We start from the raw sequence: 19528 nt of genomic DNA on the forward strand, positions 1-19528 counted from the left end.
AGTAGCTGGGACTACAGGCGCCTACCACCATGCCGGGCTAATTTTCTTTTTTTTGTATTTTTAGTAGACACCAGGTTTCACTATGTTAGCCAGGATGGTCTTGATCTCCTGACCTCGTGATCCACCCGCCTCGGCCTCCCAAAGTGCCGGGATTACAGGCGTGAGCCACCGCGCCCAGCCCACACTGTCTTTATTCCTATAGCTTTGTAGTAAGTTTTGAAATCAGGACGTGTCAGTCCTCCAATTTTGTTTTCTTTTTCAAGATTGTTTTGGATACACAGCAGATTCTTTTTTTATTTTTTGTAGCAACAGGGTCTTGTCTCAAGTGATCCTTCCACCTTAGCCTCCCAAAATTAGGGGATTATAGGTGTGAGCCACTGAGCCCAGCCTCTCAGCAGATTCTTAAAACACACTTGTTGCTTGGCTGCTTGCTTTCTTGTTTCCTTGATGGACTAGCCAGCCTGTGAAAGCCTAGCTGGCCTGCACGCTTAAGTGACAAATTCCTTTTCCTACTCCAGCCTCCCTTCATAAGGCATTTGGCCAGTAGAGATCTAGGCAGTTCTGGCTGAGCCATCTTAGTCCAGGGCAAGGTAGTAAGAGACAGAATTTGGCAGGTTGCAGCTGGTCCCTCAAGCAGGAGATCTAAATCCAACTCATCCTTCCCCCACTACCCCAAAACATCTCAGCATTCCTTCTTCTTCTGTCCTTGCCTTGCAGGCTTGGAGTCTGGGTAATTACAAGTTCTATCTAGACCCACTTCTGGCCACATCACACCAGCTCTTCTCTTTTGCCTGTCATCCCGCCACTCTCCTGCCCCTTCCTAACCATGATTCATGGCAAAATGGTGCAGGATGTGCCAGGCGTGGTGGCTCACGCCTGTAATCCCAGCACTTTGGGAGGCCAAGGTGGGCGGATCACAAGGTCAGGAGATCGAGACCATCATGGCTAACACGGTGAAACCCCGTCTCTACTAAAAATTCAAAAAAAATTTAGCCGGGTGTGGTGGCGGGCACCTGTAGTCCCAGCTACTCTGGAGGCCGAGGCAGGAGAGTGGCATGAACTCGGGAGGCGGAGCTTGTAGTGAGCCGAGATTGCGCCACTGCACTCCAGCCTGGGCGACAGAGCGAGACTCCGTCTCAAAAAAAAAAAAAAAGGTGCAGGATAGAGGCTACCTGTCCTGTCAGGTGGGGCTAGTGCAGCAGCCTGGCCTTCCTTGGTGCCTTGTCTGGTCACCCCCATAGGTTCTTTATGGACTCAACAGGAATGTCACTTGAGCTGCAGGTACTGATTTTACTGATGGATGATGAAATTTTTTTCTTCCCTGTTGGGCTTTCAGTCTTTGCCTTAAGGAGACCATAAAAAAAGTGGTGGGAGGCCAGGTGCAGTGGTTCATGCGTGTAATCCCAGCACTTTGGGAGGCCAAGGGGGCAGATCACTTAAGGTCAGGAGTTCGAGACCAGCCTGACCAACATGGAGAAACCTCGTCTCTACTAAAAATACATAATTAGCCGGGTGTGGTGGCGCATGCCTGTAATCCCAGCTACTCGGGAGGCTGAGGCAGGAGAATCTCTTAAACCTGGGAAGTGGAGGTCGCGGTGAGCCAAGATCGCGCCACTGCACTCCAGCCTGAGCAACAAGAGTGAAACTCTGTCTCAAAACAAAACAACAACAAAAAAGTGATAGGCTGGGCACAGTGACTCATGCCTGTAATCCCAGCACATTGGAAGGCTGAGGCAGGTGAATCATTTGAGGTCAGGAGTTCGAGACTAGCCTGGCCAACATGGTGAAACTCCATCTCTACTAAAAATACAAAAATTAGCCAGCCATGGTGGCAGGTGCCTGTAATCCCAGTTACTCAGGAGGCTGAGGCAGGAGAATCGCTTGAACCTGGGAGGTGGAGGTTGCAATGAGCTGAGATCACGCCACTGCACTCAAGCCTGGGCAATACAGCAAGACTCAGTCTCAAAAAAAAAAAAAAAAAAAAAGAGTGATAAACCCACTGGGTGCAGTGGCTCATACTTGTAATCCCAGCACTTTGGAAGGCTGAGGTGGGTAGATCACTTGAGGTCAGGAGTTTGAGACCAGCCAGGCCAACATGGTGAAACCCTGTCTCTACGAAAAATACAAAAATTAGCTGGGCAAAAACAAACAAACAAAAATTATCTGGATGTGGTGGCACATGCCTGTAGTCGCAGCTACTTGGGGGCTAAGGTAGGAGAATTGCTTGAACCTGGGAGGCGGAGGTTGCAGTGAGCCAAGATCATGCCACTGTACTCTAGCCTGGGCGACAGACTCTGTCTCAATCAATCAATAAAAGTTGAAGGGAAAAAAGAAAGAAAAAGGCCACTTAATTATCCCTTCTCTATACAGATTCTCAGCCAATTGAGAACTGCAGAAAGGAGTTAGGTAGAGGTAAAAATGGAGATTGTATTGTAGGTAGAGGCCCAGTCAACACATGGCTCAGACCCACAGCCAAAATGCACCTTCACCCCCTCCCCTTTTCTGTTTCCTGGTTTAAATCTGGGTTCTAGGCTGCAGAGCAAGTCAGCATGGGGAACGGGGACACTAAAGGGCAAGTGTCCTGGAGGACTTATCTGGAGCTCTCAAGATGGTGAGATGAGTCCTTTCGCCTGCTTACATGCAACTAGGTGCTGCTGTGTGACCTCTGAATAGTCCTGGCCCTACTGCAGGGTCACTACCCCTGCTGACCCCACCATCAAAACCTCTGGAATGTTGATGCTAGTTCTCCAAGTCTGCGCTTTGCATGCACCATGAAACTTGTTGCCAACTGTAATTTCTTGATTTGTGCAAGTGGGTTACATAATACCCAACCCATAGGATGCTAGAAGGACTGGGGAGACAGCATTTGATCAGGGCCTGGCACTCACTAGGCCCTCAGTGGGGCCATCCCAGTAAGCCTGGTTCAACAACCAGGGGGAACTAAGCCTGCTGTTGCAGATTCTCGGCCGTCTGCCTGTGTGCCGAGTCTCTTCGGGGGCCAAATGGTCAAGGTAAGTCTGTGTGCTGAAGTTAGAGATGTGGATTTGGGAGTGATTAGGGCTCAACAGAAATACATCATTGAAAGACAGGCGTTGGTGCAGGATGGGCCTACAGAAGTCCATTGTCTGTGCAGTGGGCTTTCAGTCCTGTGTTTCAGACACCCTCCAGGTTTGGGATGGGAGGGGCAGAGTTGTTAGGGGAAGTGACAACACCCCTGAGCCTCCCTCTAAACCCATATTTAGGATTGTCTAAGGCCAAATGGTGAAATAAGCTATGGTTTCCCCAAGGCCCCCTGCTTCCTCTTTCTGCACCCTTCTGTTCTTTCAGTGCCCTTCCTCCAAGCACCCAGGAAAACAAGGGTCCAAAAACAAAAAACTCCAAGACAGAGGGCAGCAAAATAGGAGCCAAATGCAGCCTACCACCTGCTTTTTACAGCCCATGAGCTATCAGTGGTTTTTACATTTTTAATTGGTTGAAAAAAATACTTTGTGACACATTAAATTCAAATTTCAGTGTCCATAAATAAAGTTTTATTGGAACACAGCCACAACCATTTGTTTACAAATTGTCTATGGCTGCTTTCAGCTGAGTTGAGGAGGTATAGGCTTGCAAAGTCTAAAATACTGACTCTCTGGCCCTTTAAGGAAAAGCTTGCCGATGCTCTAGGATGTGTCTTGCGCCCAGGAGATCTGCTTTCCAAGGAAAGGACAAACCAGTCAAATCCAGGCAGATGTGCAGAGTAGACACTGGACAGGGAAGCCTTCCTGATCCTTCCAGTGACACTGGAGGAGCTGAGGGGAGATAACTCTCTAATCCTGCAGATGGGACTGCTTCTGTCCACACTGAGTTAGGGGGCATGGAAACAGTGGGTTCAGGCCTATGACTCATTCTAACAGTATAAATAGCAGGATTCAGAAGGTGATTAATCATCTCCAGTGAGCCCACCCCACCAGCTTCCCTGCCAGGCTGGTGGTAGCGATTTTACCTGAGGCCTTTCATGTTCCCAGGGTCCTGCAGGCTGCCCTGGGGCCGGCCCTGAGCAGTATATTCATTGCTCACCTTTCTCCTGTCTTTGCAGAGTTTGCCTTCTGCCAGGTGGATGCCTCCATCGCTCTGGCCCTGGCCCTGGCCGTCCTGTGTGATCTGCTCCAGCAGTGGGACCAGCTGGCCCCTGGACTGCCCATCCTGCTGGGATGGCTGTTGGGAGAGAGTGACGACCTCGTGGCCTGTGTGGAGAGCATGCATCAGGTGATCCCGGGGTGTCAAGGGAGTGGGAGGCAGGGTTGGAGTGTCCTAAACCTGCTAGATGCAGCACCTACAGCCTCAGTTGGGCTTGTGCATGCTTAGACACACAGCAGGAACCACTAGGAAAGTCACCCACTGGGTGCTGCCGAGGACACGGGGACACTCTTAGGCTGACTTCTGGGGTGCTGATGGTCAGCCTCCAGATTAGCCAGGGGAGAGAACTCGGAAAGAAGCCCCCGGCCGGGCACAGTGGCTCACGCCTGTAATCTCAGCACTTTGGGAGGCCAAGGCGGGCGGATCATGAGGTCAGGAGATGGAGACCATCCTGGCTAACACGGTGAAACCCCGTCTCTACTAAAAATACAAAAAATTAGCCGGGCCTGGTGGCGGGCGCCTGTAGTCCCAGCTACTCGGGAGGCTGAGGCAGGAGAATAGTGTGAACCCGGGAGGCGGAGGTTGCAGTGAGCCGAGATTGCACCACTGCACCCCAGCCTGGGCAACAGAGCAAGACTCCATCTCAAAAAAAAAGAAAAGAAAAGAAAATTTAAAAAGAAGCCCCTGGATGCGGAGAGTTTAATTATGGAGACTGCTTGTTAGTCAGTATTGGAGTTAGCCTGGGGCTTCCCAAAGTTAGGTCTGAGGGTGAAGCATTTTCAGAGAATTAGGATCTTTGCTGGGAACTTCCTGCTTGAAGAAAACGATTATTAGCCCCCTCCAGGGTGGGTGCAGTCACAGATAGGGAAACTGAGGACAAAGACAAGCAACAAAAGCATCCTGAGAACTAAAATTGATCGCCACCAGCATCTGACTCAGCTGGCCTTTTTGGCATCCCCAGCAGGCCAAGGGTTCAAAAAGCATTGTCCCTGTTTATGAGAAATTTGGAGACATGATAAGTGTCTGATAAAAGGACCTTGAGAATCAGTGTTATAGAAACAGGACGCAACCTAGTGTCCTGTGTTTGGAGATTCCTTCCTCTCTGGCCTGCTGCAGAGATGACCTTTCCTCCCTCCTCTCCAATTTCCAGCTGCACCTTAAACTCAGGGCTCACTCCCTTGTTGAAGTCCCCTTTTCAGCATCCATCCCCCAAAGTATCTTGACTTTGAACCACAAACACATCTTTATCCAAGGTCATGTTAAGTCTGGGGAAAAAATTCCTCTCTGGTGGAGAAATACAGTGAGTGAAAATAGAAGGTGACCTTCAAGGCTGCAAGTGGTATGTGTACATGGGTGTTGACAGGCGAGAGTGCGCCCTCTGTCAGGTGGGGGAAGGGACACCCCTCTTGCATCTGGCAGGCTACTGCTTGGTCTGGACTGGGGCTTGTCACCATTCCCTGTAAGACTGACTTTCGGCTTTTTCATCTGATTTAGGTGGAAGAAGACTACCTGTTTGAAAAAGCAGAAGTCAACTTTTGGGCCGAGACCCTGATCTTTGTGAAATACCTCTGCAAGCACCTCTTCTGTCTCCTCTCCAAGTCCGGCTGGCGTCCCCCAAGCCCTGAGATGCTCTGTCACCTTCAAAGGATGGTGTCAGAGCAGTGTGACCTCCTGTCTCAGCTCTTCAGAGAGCTTCCACCAGCTGCTGAGTTTGTGAAGACAGTGGAGTTCACAAGACTACGCATTCAAGAGGAAAGGACTTTGGCTTGCTTGAGGCTGCTGGCCTTTTTGGAAGGAAAGGAAGGGGAAAACACCCTAGTTCTCAGTGTTCGGGACCCTTATGCAGAAGCGAGGCAGTTAACTCTTCAAAGAACAGAAGCGGCATGTTGAAGAAAATTTGGGGGATTGGAATGGGGGTATGTGTGGATTTTTCCTCCACTAAATCTGCAGGAAACATGTTGAACATAAATTCAAAAATTTTATCCCATTCATGCCTCCCCTACTTCTGTGAGTCCAGTCGTCTCTCACTCCTTACAGAGAAACTTTTCTTCAGTTCACTCATTCAGGGCAGCCTACTTTATTGCTGCTACTGTAGGAAGTGAGGCGACTCCGTTGCAGATTTACTCTGTCCCCAGGTGCAGGCCACCTGCAGCCTGAATGAGCCTTTTTCATCCCCCAGGGCCTCTAATGTCCTGCCATAGCCGCCCTGCATTCTCTGTGAAGTGACTACACAGAGTTGGATTTTAGCACATACCCATGATCCCTCCCCTCTCCCCTTTTCTGGCTTTATGTAGGGGCTAGATTCGTTGGCAAACAGCCCATTTGGTCAGATTTATAAATTTTGTTCCATTTTAGCAAAGCAGAAATATGTTCCAAATGTTGGATCCTAGGAGAATTCAGCATCAACGTTGCACAAATAATTTATTTTTATTGTCTGCATGTGTTAAGTCCTGCAGTGACCTACACATTCCATCCTAATTATTCAAAGAGCCATTGAGCGTTCCCCCTACCCCCCAAAAAGTATGCTAATGCTAGGAAACCTGGTTTTGCCACCCAGTGAAAGTATATCCATGCTCTTAGCTGTGAGGAACCTGGGGAAAAGAGAGCCAGAGAAAATGACTTACTCTATGCCTACATTGTTTACCTATCACTTGCTTGGTGGCAGTAACAAGTGTCTCACTTAAGATGCCATTAAACATATTTATTAGCTGGGCATGGTGGCTCACGCCTGTAATCCCAGCACTTTGGGAGGCTGAGGGAGGTGGATCATGAGGTCAGGAGTTCGAGACCAGCCTGACCAACATAGTGAAACCCTGTCTCTACTAAAAATACAAAAATTAGCAGGGCGTGGTGATGCGCACCTGTAATCCCAGCCACTCAGAAGGCTGAGGCAAGAGAAACGCTTGAACCCAGGAGGCGGAGGTTGCAGTGAGGCGACAGAGCGAGACTCCGTCTCAAACACACACACACTGTGCAGGAGAAACGCTTGAACCCAGGAGGCAGTTGCAGTGAGGCGACAGAGCAAGACTCTGACACACACACATTCTCAAAGGCAGAAGAAACGCTCGAACCCAGGAGGCGGAGGTTGCAGTGAGACGACAGAGCGAGACTCTGACAGACACACACACACACACACACACACACACACACACACACACACTAAGGCAGGAGAAACGCTTGAACCCAGGAGGCGGAGGTTGCAGTGAGCCAAGATCGCGCCACTGCACTCCAGCCTGGATGACAGAGCGAGACTCCGTCTTAAAAACACACACGCGGGCCGGGCGCGGTGGCTCACACCTGTAATCCCAGCACGTTGGAAGGCCAAGGCGGGTGGATCACAAGGTCAGGAGTTTAAGACCAGCCTGGCCAAGATGGTGAAACCCCTTCTCTACAAAAAATACAAAAAAATTAGCCGGACGTGGTGGTGGGCGCCTGTAATCCCAGCCACTCGGGAGGCTGAGGCAGAGAATTGCTTGAACCCGGGAAGCAGAGGTTGCAGTGAGCCGAGATCGCGCCACTGCACTCCAGCCTGGGCGACAGAGCGAGACTCGTCTCAAAAAAAAAAAAAAAAACACACACCCTTTACACACACATTTACCCTTTACACACACACACACACACACACACTCCCTCTTTCTCTCATCCTTTGCAGTGATTTTAATCTAGAAACCTTAATGATTTTCTGCCTTTTCTTTTTTTTTTTTTTTTTGAGACAGAGTCTCGCTCTGTCGCCCAGGCTGGAGTGCAGTGGTGCAATCTCGGCTCACTGCAAGCTCCGCCTCCCGGGTTCACGCCATTCTCCTGCCTCAGCCTCTCCGAGTAGCTGGGACTACAGGCGCCCGCCACCACGCCCGGCTAATTTTTTGTATTTTTAGTAGAGACGGAGTTTCACCGTGGTCTCGATCTCCTGACCTCGTGATCCGCCCGCCTTGGCCTCCCAAAGTGCTGGGATTACAAGCGTGAGCCACCGCGCCCGGCCTGATTTTCTGCCTTTTCAAGCCCAGCCCAGCCCTCTTCCTCAAACATCCAGCAGGTGGCGCTCTTGCATACGTTTTGCTGCTGGTCCAGTTTTTCATTGGCTCACCACTTTTTATTTATAATTTCAGAATAAGTGTTACCCACCAACAGTTATCTTGAGAATCATAGCTTTGGATGGGTCGTAGCTTCATCCGCATTCATTTTTCATCCTACTGATCTGAAAAAAACATTTCAATCATAGTATATAAAGTTGCTTCACATTTTAGGGTCTGTAAAAAAAAAAAAAGTACTCAGGTGAATGATCACTTAGAGTAATTTCATTGACGTTTCAGGGTCTGAAGGGGCGGGTTAGAGGAGGGTGAGTTTACAATCATTTCCTACTGCAGAAAAGCTCATATTTCAAATGTAATTCATCGCTCTTTGAGAGAAAACCATCTAACACTAAAAATGCAGCTGTAAGCCAGGCATGGTGGTGCACACTTGTAATCCCAGCTACTCAGGAGGCTGAGGTGGGAGGTTCGCCCAGGAGTTCACGCCTGTGAAAGGCCACTGCACTCCAGCCTGAGTAACACAGCAAGACCCCATCACTAAAAGAAAGGAATTTAAGAACAAAAAAGCAGCCATACTGGAAATATAGAAAAGGGGCTTTGTAGGAAGAGGCAGGAAAGAAGTTAACTCCGTGTCCAAAGTTTTGTCCTAAAGAGAACAGGAAATTCCCTGGGTGGTTTTGCAGCCACTCAGCCCCAAATGTGGTTCTTGTGATCCTGAATTAATTACCTAGTTAGGCAGCTGTGTAGCCCACACCTGATGGAAAGCTGCCAACCAAACACTTTTGTTCTAAGACCTAGCTGGTGAGAAGTGAGGGACTTGGTAACATAAACGTGGTGATAACCACAGAAAAATAATTATGAAACTGGCCCAACAAAGCCCAGCTCATTGGAAATGGCCAGCACTTCTTTTTTTCTCCATTTAAAATGAAATAAAAGCAGCTACGTTATACATTTTATACCAGCAGGTACTCTGTACACAAGCATGTCCCATAACATGTCCACATGTTATCTCCAGAATCCTAATCTGCAAAGTGGGTGTTCTCACAGCTGTTGACTGGGACTCACCTCAGATTTGGACGTTGATTCAAACAGATGTTTCCATTGGTTCCGTATCTGAAATCTTGTTACTAACCTAATAGAAGTGCCTAGGGAAGCGGCTGTTTCACACTGTTTGGTGAGATGTTTGGGGTCATCTCACCAAAGAACAAACCAGACCACAGCTGCCCAGGTATTTGACATACTCAAGGGGTCAGTGTAGGGTAGGTGCTAAAAGTGAAACTGGTCCCTCTGAGGTCACCTACTCTTGGCTGTGAGTCCTAGGGTCCAGGACTTGGGTGCCCCCACAGCTCTGCACTCATGATTCTGTGGCTCTCTGTCCATCTGGCCATAGTTCAGAAGCCTGGCTTTCTCCACCCTTATGCTTTTGTCAATTTGGTTTAATACATAAAGATGGTTTAGTTCTTGTTTGTCTTTTTAAACACCTTCACAGATATCATTTGCACCTTGCCAAAGGTGAGAGATGAATAAAGCAGGAATATTATCTTCGTTTAACAAGGAAACCCAAGTACCAAAGAGATGATGTGATTTGCCTAAGACCACATGATTTCTATGGGGCAGGGCCTGAACTCCAGCCCAGCATTCCTGATCCTTACCCTGGACTCTGGATCCCTGGGCCGTGAGGGGAGTACAGTAGTGGGAAATGGAGGCTACACTCCAGGGACTCGAATCCCTGAGTGGCAGGCCTAGTTCTTTCCCCGGCGGGTCCGGGACCTTCCAGCTTCAGGCCCAAGCTTTTTAGCAACCTGTATGAACGCGGAGCGAGAAGTGCCCTAGAGCAGACTCCAGATCGTTCCTAGTGGGGCTGTCAGCCGCTTTAGCCTCACTGGGCGCTAGATGGGAGTGTCTGCTCCGTACCCGGACGAAGGCGGGGCGCCTGCTGGCAAAGCGCATTTTCCAGCGCAAGCTGTTGGGGTGTGGGGCTGGCGAGAGAGGGAAAACAGAGGGTGGCGCGCCCACCATCAGCGTCTGTGCAGCCCCACCTGCGCCGCGGGTTGGACTCAGCCGGATCCTGCAGCCCTCATCGAGCAAAGGCTGGGCGCGGCGCCCCCACTGCCGGGGAGGGAAGAGGCTGGGAGGACGCAACGGGCCCAGGCTGTGCCGGGCGGGGAGCCTCGGCAGGCAGCTGCACCCCCAGCCCCAGAGGGCTGGGGAAGGCCGGGCCGACCAGCAGACGGAAAGGGTGGCGCTAAGTCGCCTTCAAGCCCGCACTGCTCTCCCGGCCTTTCCTCCTGTCCTCAGAGTCAGCTCCCCCGCCCGGGACGTCCCGCGCCACTCTGCGCCTTTGGCCCTGGCTCAAGGTCTTGTGATGTGATTAGCAAAGCCAGCGCCTTGTCCTCAGACACTCAGCCCTGCCCGGCAGGCCCCGGCGCTCAAGCCCTGTTTACTGAGCCTGGGCGGGGAGGGGGCGGAGAAACGAGCCCGGGCTACACCAGCAAGACTGCCGCGGCGGCCGCCCGCGTGGCCATCCCTACCCCCACCGCGACTCCACGTGCAGTCGGGCTGGAGCCGCCACCGACTGGACGCAGGCCCCGATCCCCCGCCTCCTGGCCGGAGCACCCTTTGCAAACCCGCCGGGCCGCGGGATGGTTGCGATATTTTGGCATTTTGCAATTCCCGCGCCCAGCACAAAACCGAAGGTGAGAGCTAAAAGCTCCACAGGTCCGCCTCGGAGAACAGGGCAGGGAAAGACACGTCCAGGGCTGCAGAATCCCGGCCACGCTAAACGTACCGGGGCTCTCCGACCGCGCAGCCCCAGAACAGGAGAGCCGTGGCTTCCCGCCGCCACCCGGTGGCATCCACTGGGGCCGAGCGCTACACGCCACACCGGCCGCCCGGGCCGCCAGCCCCGCCCGGAGGCCTCCCGCCCCCTCCCCCGGAAGAAAAAAATTGGCGGCGGCCAATGGGAGGCCGGGAAGGCGCCTGACGTCCGCGAGCGGGCGGGCGGCGTTGCCTGGAGACCCCGGCCGGGGCCGAGTTTTGTCCCCTCCCCCGGCGCGCCCGCCCCGCCGCAGCCGCACTCCCGGGCTCTATATAGGGCGCGCGCTCGCGGGCCGCCGAGTTCCAGCAGTCCGTGAACTGCCGTCGGCTCAGCGGGGGGGGCGGGCCGGGCACCCCGGGGCGCGGAGGAGCGCTTCTCGCTTCTCTCCTTCCCCCCTGCCGCACTCCGCCGGACCCTCCCGCCGGCCCGCACTGCTGCCCTCGCCCTCTCCTCTCGCCCCCCGGCAAACTTTCGGCCCCTCCCCGCCCCTCGCCCGTTATTCGTCGTGGCTCAACCCCGGCCACACCGCCCCAAGGGCTCCTCCCGACCACCCGGCCTGCCGCTCCAGCCACTGCGGGATCCAGAAACATGTCGACCACACTTCTGTCCGCCTTCTACGATGTCGACTTCTTGTGCAAGGTACGCCGGGGAGCGGGCCGGGCCGGCAGCAGCAGTTCTAGTTCTTGGACTTTGCCTCTGTCCCCAGGTCCTGGGGGACGCCCCTCCCGCCCTGCCTTTCAGGTCGGGAAAGTCCCGGGGGTTGCAAAAGAGTGTGCGAGCGCCCTGGAGGCGGGGAGGGCAGCAGGGAGGGCGCTGGTGTCGCGGTTGAGTTTCTCCACTGCCAACAGCGGCCACGCTGCCTGGGGCTTCCCGGACAGGCTTCGCGCCGCCCACCTAGGCGGCCGGGGCGGAGGATCACGTGTCGAAACCCAGCGCGGCCCTTGATGGGCGTCCTCCCCTCTGCCGCTCCCTCCAGCAAGATCTTGCTGCTTTTGCGCGTGTATAGGTGTAGGGTGGAGGCCGAGTCGGGATCCGCCAAGAGCGGGGGAAAAAGAGGAAAAGAATCAGGCTGGGAGTTCCTCTGCGGCTCGCCCCGAGTCTGTCTTCCCCTTCCGTTTTCATCCCTTCCCCGCTCCCCTCCCTTTGGCAGACGGAGAAATCCCTAGCCAACCTCAACCTGAACAACATGCTGGACAAAAAGGCGGTGGGGACGCCCGTGGCCGCCGCCCCTAGCTCGGGCTTCGCGCCGGGCTTCCTCCGACGGCACTCGGCCAGCAACCTGCATGCACTCGCCCACGCCGCGCCCAGCCCCGGCAGCTGCTCGCCCAAGTTCCCGGGCGCCGCTAACGGCAGCAGCTGCGGCAGCGCGGCGGCCGGCGGCCCGACCTCCTACGGCACCCTTAAGGAGCCGTCGGGGGGCGGCGGCACAGCCCTGCTCAACAAGGAGAACAAATTCCGGGACCGCTCGTTCAGCGAGAACGGCGACCGCAGCCAGCACCTCCTGCACCTGCAGCAGCAGCAGAAGGGGGGCGGCGGCTCCCAGATCAACTCCACGCGCTACAAGACCGAGCTGTGCCGGCCCTTCGAGGAGAGCGGCACGTGCAAGTACGGCGAAAAGTGCCAGTTCGCGCATGGCTTCCACGAGCTGCGCAGCCTGACTCGCCACCCGAAGTACAAGACGGAGCTGTGCCGCACCTTCCACACCATCGGCTTCTGCCCCTACGGGCCGCGCTGCCACTTCATCCACAACGCGGACGAGCGGCGGCCCGCGCCGTCGGGGGGCGCCTCCGGGGACCTGCGTGCCTTTGGCACGCGCGACGCGCTGCACCTGGGCTTCCCGCGGGAGCCGCGGCCCAAGCTGCACCACAGTCTCAGCTTCTCGGGCTTCCCGTCGGGCCACCATCAGCCCCCGGGCGGCCTCGAGTCGCCACTGCTGCTCGACAGCCCCACGTCGCGCACGCCGCCGCCGCCCTCCTGCTCTTCGGCCTCGTCCTGCTCCTCCTCCGCCTCCTCCTGTTCCTCGGCCTCCACGCCCTCGGGCGCCCCGACATGCTGCGCCTCCGCGGCGGCCGCGGCTGCGGCCGCTCTGCTGTACGGCGCCGGTGCCGAGGACCCGCTGGCGCCGGGGGCCCCGTGCGCGGCCTGCTCGTCGGCCTCGTGCGCCGCCAACGCCTTCGCTTTCGGCCCGGAGCTCAGCAGCCTCATCACGCCGCTCGCCATCCAGACCCACAACTTTGCCGCCGTGGCCGCTGCCGCCTACTACCGCAGTCAGCAGCAGCAGCAGGGCCTGGCGCCCACCGCGCAGCCCCCGGCGCCGCCCAGCGCGACCCTCCCCGCCGGGGCCGCCGCGCCTCCCTCGCCGCCCTTCAGCTTCCAACTGCCGCGCCGCCTGTCCGACTCGCCCGTGTTCGACGCGCCCCCCAGCCCCCCGGACTCGCTGTCGGACCGCGACAGCTACCTGAGCGGCTCCCTGAGCTCCGGCAGCCTCAGCGGCTCCGAGTCCCCCAGCCTCGACCCTGGCCGCCGCCTGCCAATCTTCAGCCGCCTCTCCATCTCCGACGACTGAGGCAAGAGGGCGCCAGTGAGGAGGAAGGGAAGGCGGTTCAGAGACGTTGGAGGACACCCCTCGCCATCTCGCCCCCCTGCTGGGGGCACGGGAGTGGGGGGTGACATGGGCCCCAGGCAGACTGCAAGCCCAACCGAGCACTTGGACTCGAACTCTGTGCCGGGAGGGGCCCCCACCCCTCCTTTTTCGGTTTTCTCTTTTTTTTTTTTCTTTATTACGAAATTTCATTCTTTTTGAGCAAAAAAGTCGAGGAACTTTTTCTATTGAACAAAATATTCACAACAGGGCAGTTGTGATACGAATAGAACAAAAAAAAAAAACACTTAAACTTCTTTAGGACTCCGATGAGTTTGGGACTTCAGGAAAAATCAACCCAACACCAGCAGCTACCAACCACCATTCCATCTCCTCACTTGAACAGCATTAGTTAAGTCCAGATGTGGGAACCCTTCTCTTGGAAGAAGTTCCTAATTGTTTGTCTCAGACCGGTGTAAACAAACTAGCCAGCCACCACCTTGCTAAACCTATAAGCTTTTTAGAATCCAATATTCTGCCAAGAATATGCCTTGTTAGCCCTCAGCCCATAGGTGTTTTTTGTTTTTTGACAGAATTATGTATGTCTGAGGGTGAAAAAACAAACCCTTGCATTCCAAAGGTCCATACTGGTTACTGGTTTCATTGCCACCACTTAGTGGATGTTTAGTTTAGAACCATTTTGTCTGCTCCCTCTGGAAGCCTTGCGCAGAGCTTTGTAATTGTTGGAGAATAACTGCTGAATTTTTAGCTGTTTTGAGTTGATTCGCACCACTGCACCACAACTCAATATGAAAAAAACTATTTAACTTATTTATTATCTTGTGAAAAGTATACAATGAAAATTTTGTTCATACTGTATTTATCAAGTATGATGAAAAGCAATAGATATATATTCTTTTATTATGTTAAATTATGATTGCCATTATTAATCGGCAAAATGTGGAGTGTATGTTCTTTTCACAGTAATATATGCCTTTTGTAACTTCACTTGGTTATTTTATTGTAAATGAGTACAAAATTCTTAATTTAAGAGATTGTATGTAATATTTATTTCATTAATTTCTTTCCTTGTTTACGTAAATTTTGAAAGATTGCATGATTTCTTGACAGAAATCTATCTTGATGCTGTGGAAGTAGTTTGAGGAACATCCTATGAGTTTTCTTAGAATGTATAAAGGTTGTAGCCCATCCAACTTTAAAGAAAAAAATGACCACATACTTTGCAATCAGGCTGAAATGTGGCATGCTTTTCTAATTCCAACTTTATAAACTAGCAAAAAAGTGTTTGCTTATTCCACCAGTTCTACTGTGACATACTCGAGTATAAAAACATGTAGCAATAACAGGGAGTGGGGGGGAGTCTCACAGTGCCTTTGGAAGGGCCCGAACTTGCCTTAAATCTTCCTCAACCAAATAAGTATTTTATTAGTGCTTGAGAGAATCTGAATGTAGGATGGGTTCAACTGCACAAAAGGAAAAGATTTTTACCACTTTTTTTATATAGATATAAAGTGAAGCAACCGCCTCTTAGTGCTGAAATATGTAGTACGTGAATATGCCTTGTTTAATTACAGAAAATTCCAAAACTTGTACTATTTTTTTTTTTTCCATGTAGAAAGGCAGGAATGTTTCCTAAGCTTTCCTGGACAGCAGATGAATGAGCGGTAGCTTTAGTTTGTACGTAGGTACAGTTGGAGCACTATATGTACTATCTGGACTACTTTGGACAGAAGTAGGTTTTTGAATGTAACAAGATAAGTCAACTTGAGTTGTAATATATTTTGGGGAATCAGTTCACTACAAATTGTGACTGTAAACATTGTACTGTAAATGTTTTGTAGTTTTCCCCCAATAAAATTTTTGGGAAAAAAAGGTATTAACATGCAAGAGCTTTCTTTTTAAACAGGAATGTCTAGCTTTCTAGCTTCCCAGCTAACCATGTCTGCCGTTCCCCAGGTCTTGGCATGGTGTGGGAGGACTTGGAGAGCTGGCAGAGCCAGAGTTCTGAAGAGCCTGCGGTCGTCTCAGCCCATATATCTTTTATAAGCAATTCTTCTAACTGAAAGAAAGTAATTATTCGGACTGTCAAGGGCATTAGGTAGCTAGCTGTTCCCTTTGGTAATAAGATGCATCCCAGAGTTGGCTGGCTGGTGGCAGGGCCTGGCTGGGAGGCCTGAAGGGGTGTGGTCTGCCTGTGAGTCATTGAGTGGATCATGTGGCTGCGGTAGCAGCTGAGGGTCCGATTTTTTGCTGGGAAACAGAACTGCTTGGGTGGGGAAGGGGAGGAGGATCTTTCTGCAGCCGGTGGCCTGCCAGGCCTGAGTGCTGAGCTGGAGGTGGAGAGTGAGGCCAGGCTTTCTCTGGGTTGGAGAACTGCAGTTTTGCCTGGATTTTGGAAAGCCTGGTATGTCCTTGTGGACAGGGTGGAGGGGAAGATTAAACAGGTTAAACTTATATCTGGGTGATGTTTGCTTATGCGAACAACTTCCTCTGGGAATGAACACATACAAGTTATTTATGCAAAAAAGATTTCTCGTCTGTGCTTTAGAGGACTGTAAGTGACCAGAAAGCAAATTCAACCCAGGTCTCTAGAAAAGGAAAAAAATACATTGATTTGCCTGCTGATTTCGCAAACAGTTGAACGAAATCTTACTATAGTGACTGGCTGTTTCTAACTTTAAAACAATCACTTTAGGAACTTAAATCGGGTTCATAAATCAATTCATGTTTCTTCTCCACCGCCGTCCCCCATACACACAGTTCAGACACTTTTTCCAAAGTAGGTAAGAGATTTAGCAATAGTTTGCTTTCTCGTATACAACAGCTGGGCTCCATCAACAATCCCCGCATCCCCGCTCCCTCCCGGGCCCTGCCTTAGCCAGGGTCTCTGGTGGCTCACAGCTGAGCGTGGAGGGGAGGGGGCAGTCTGGTGGATACGCCAGGCCTCGGGCAGCTGTTTCACGTTAATAATGACTGCACTGGTGTTAACTGGAGCGTTTTGGTGCTTGTTGCGTGCTGCCAAAGGGGATGGGAAACAGTTTCAAGGTTCTCCCAGATGCCAGCCCCTGACTGAAGGCCTCAGCAGCCGGGGAGGGGAAGCCCGAGGCCAAGGAGAGCTCAGGAGGGGCGAAGACTGCAGGCTCCCTGGACCCTACACCATAAAGAATGTGCAGTGGGGAGGAAAAGTCTAAAATGTGTTATTTAGGTTAAGCTGCATTTCAAAGGCCTTGTTTCCACTTCATTCCTAAACTTATTTTTCTAAACAAGTACTTTTGATCAGCTGGAATGTTGGGGTAAGTCACGTTCATTTTTAAAAACTGGTTTGAAAAGCCCAACTGTTAGGATCTGAAGTTTTGTATCGCAGACCCAGTGGAGTGTGGAAAGCTACGGGGGGATCATTCAGAAATTTCCTCTTGCCGCAGATCAATGGAGGGTACTAGGTCATTGTCTTCCTGCAGCGCCTGGAAATTAACAGCAAAAAAAAAAAAAAAAAAAAAAACCTCTACCGTTGCTTGATCACGCTTAGAAAAGTTTTCTTGTAAATTAAGGAAATAGAAGTAAAGATTGCAAGTAATGACAAACCAAAATTCCCATCCCGGACTGTTGACTCTAAGACTGAGTTGCACTTAGAAACTAAGGGAGAAAATTCCTCCGTAATCAGTTGTGAAAATGAGCCCAGAATGTGATGGTGTTTAGAATGTCTTCATCGTGGCGTTTCCACTGGATGTCTGAAGACTAAGGTATTTTTTAAGCAGCCTAATTAGTGTGTGCCACCTTCTAACTTATTTCAGAGAAAGGATGTGTGCATGTACACATTTTCCACCCCTCATGCTGTCTGAATCTACTGCTGGGTGTGTAAAAGAAAAAAAAAAGCACACACAAAAAAACTATTCAGAAGGCCAAAGCTCTGCACCAGCCCCAGGGAATAGATGGAGGATTGTGAGCCCTGCGGTGGCTCAGGACCCCGGATGAGAGAGCCAGGCCTGGTGGGCCCGACGCAGGAAAAACAAGCAGGCCTAGCTCTTGGCCGCCAGCCTGGCCCGGCACTAGAATGCTCGGTGCTAAAACCTGCCCCGGGGGTGCTCAGAAAAACCCCAGGGTGGCCATGTGCAGGGAGGAAGCCCGCTAGAGAGCATTGAACCTCGGAAGGGAACCGTCCCCAGACACCCGCTCTCCTTCAGTTTTGCTTGTGGTGACAAGTGAGGGCGGATGTGACTCTCACCAAGTTTTCTTGAGACCGGAAGTTGGGTCTGGGCACCGTCCTCGGCCTTGGAAGTTCGTGGGAGCCGGCACAGCCCTTAGAGGCTAACCGGGCTTACCTTCCATCGGGGCCCATTGTCGTGAACTCTAATTGTGTTTATTTTTTCTTGTCCACACTCCTGGGGGATATGCAGAGCTGTGGCCGTCCAAGGCAATTCCAGTTCTGTGCTGCTGCTGGCTCGGCTGAGGGAGGGAGGAGGAGAGCGGGGGCTGGGGCGGGGCGGGGCCTGGCGGCCGGACAGACCTCCCCAGGCCGAGCCCTGCAGGGAGGAGGCGGGAGGGAGCGGGGCAGCAGGAAGCCACAGCACCTCCAGGGCCCAACCTCTCCTGATGGGTTTTGCTAGACCTTGAAAGAGAGTGTGTGTGTGTGTGTGTGTGTGTGTGTGTGTGTGTGTGTGTGTGTGTGTGTTTTCGCGCGCGCATGCATGCTGTGCACGTGTGTGGAGGTCTGAGGGGTGCGCCTGTATGGGAAGTGTATTAGTACATGTTTCTGCGTCCTTTTCTGTCTATGGGTGTGCAGAGGTTTGTGGTGTTGCTCCGTCTGCAGGTGTTCAGGGGTCTGCATGTGCGATGTCGCCCTAGGGTAGTACTGGTGTGTGGATCTGTGTGCTTCTGTATGTGGAGGCTATGTAGGGGGAGGGTCTGTGGGTATGGCTGTGTTTGGATGTGAGTGTGTGTGTAAGTGTGTGTGGATGTGTATGAGTGCTGGTGTGGGTTTGGGTGTGTCTGTTGCTATGTAGGTATGTGGGTCTTTGGGGTGTGCCTGGGTGTAGGTGTGTCTGTTGTGATGTGGGGGGGGTTGGTGTGTATGCAAGGGTGTGTGTGTTGGTATACATGGGTGTGTCTGTGTGTAAGTGTGTGTGGATGTGTGTGAGGGCTGGTGTGGGTATAGGTATGTCTGTTGCTGTGTGGGTAGGTATGTGGGTCTTTGGGGTATGTCTGAGTCTGGGGTGTGTGTGTGTGTGTGTGTGATCTATGGGAGTGGGTTTGGGTGTGCCTGTGTGTAGCTGCTGCTGTGTGTAGGTAGGTGTGTGGCTCTGTGGGGGGTGAGCACCTGTAGGTGTTGCTGTGTATTTGGGTCTGGATATGTCTGCTGCGGTGTGCATGTGGGTGTGTCTGTATGTGGGTGTTACCAACACCTACAGAGGAAAAGCAGACCTTTTTAGCATGGCTCTTTCAAGTTTAAAAACTGCTTTCAAAACCCGGAAATGACCGCCAGGCTGGCATCCGCTTCCTGCAGGGCAGCAGGCCGGACAGGGCTGGGTGGGAGGGTGGTCAATGGGCCCCTGCCTTGCAGGGACCTCAGACTCACCTCCATTGCTGGGCACACCTGCCAAGGACAGGCCTTGGTGCCGCTGGCTGTCTGCAGGGACATTTTTAGAAAGAATTCACTCTGGGGGAAGGGGGAGGGGCCCTTTTATTTTCATCTGGGCAGAAATAGCTCCTGTCAGATAGCAGTTCTTGTGCCCTCTGGGGCGAGAGGCAGCTCTGAAATAGAAGGAAAGATATTAAGGACTTGAGACAGACAAGAAAACTCCTGAGCTCGCTGAAACCAAGTTTAAAATATTTCTCTAAAAATAAGCTTTGTTTTTCTTGTGGATTCCTCCGGCCCTCGTGTCAGGGTGCTTAGCTGGTCTGGGACGCCAGGCGGAATTTTTAAAAAACCAAGTGTTTCCCAGCTGTGGCCTTGGAAAGTTCTCT

At 52.3% G+C, this 19528-nt stretch overlaps 2 protein-coding genes and 1 long non-coding RNA gene across 19 annotated transcripts in view; 2 read left to right on the plus strand and 1 right to left on the minus strand.

Annotated features, from left to right (window-relative positions):
• Window positions 1-6106, plus strand: part of THADA (THADA armadillo repeat containing) — a 369177-nt gene extending 363071 nt beyond the window's left edge. For all 17 annotated transcript variants that reach the window (XM_055242820.2, XM_055242824.2, XM_055242825.2 and 14 more), the window contains 2 exons: window positions 4079-4248; window positions 5614-6106. In XM_055242820.2, coding sequence (XP_055098795.1) covers window positions 4079-4248; window positions 5614-6009 — 566 coding nt within the window. In that variant the 3' untranslated portion in view covers window positions 6010-6106. The remainder of the gene's footprint in view (window positions 1-4078; window positions 4249-5613) is intronic.
• LOC134732506 (uncharacterized) lies at window positions 3502-18013 on the minus strand. Its single transcript, XR_010115760.1, has 4 exons — window positions 17887-18013; window positions 8242-8314; window positions 4060-4226; window positions 3502-3689 (listed from the first exon to the last, which is right to left on the minus strand). It is a non-coding gene; the product is annotated as an uncharacterized lncRNA (long non-coding RNA).
• Window positions 10012-14864, plus strand: ZFP36L2 (ZFP36 ring finger protein like 2). Its single transcript, XM_055242272.2, has 2 exons — window positions 10012-11604; window positions 12116-14864. The coding sequence occupies exons 1-2, from the start codon at window positions 11554-11556 to the stop codon at window positions 13529-13531; spliced, it is 1467 nt and encodes a 488-aa protein (XP_055098247.1). The 5' UTR covers window positions 10012-11553; the 3' UTR covers window positions 13532-14864.
• Window positions 18014-19528: the final 1515 nt, after the last annotated feature.

This window comes from Symphalangus syndactylus, chromosome 14, assembly GCF_028878055.3.
Source record: "Symphalangus syndactylus isolate Jambi chromosome 14, NHGRI_mSymSyn1-v2.1_pri, whole genome shotgun sequence".
Lineage (NCBI taxonomy): Eukaryota > Metazoa > Chordata > Mammalia > Primates > Hylobatidae > Symphalangus > Symphalangus syndactylus.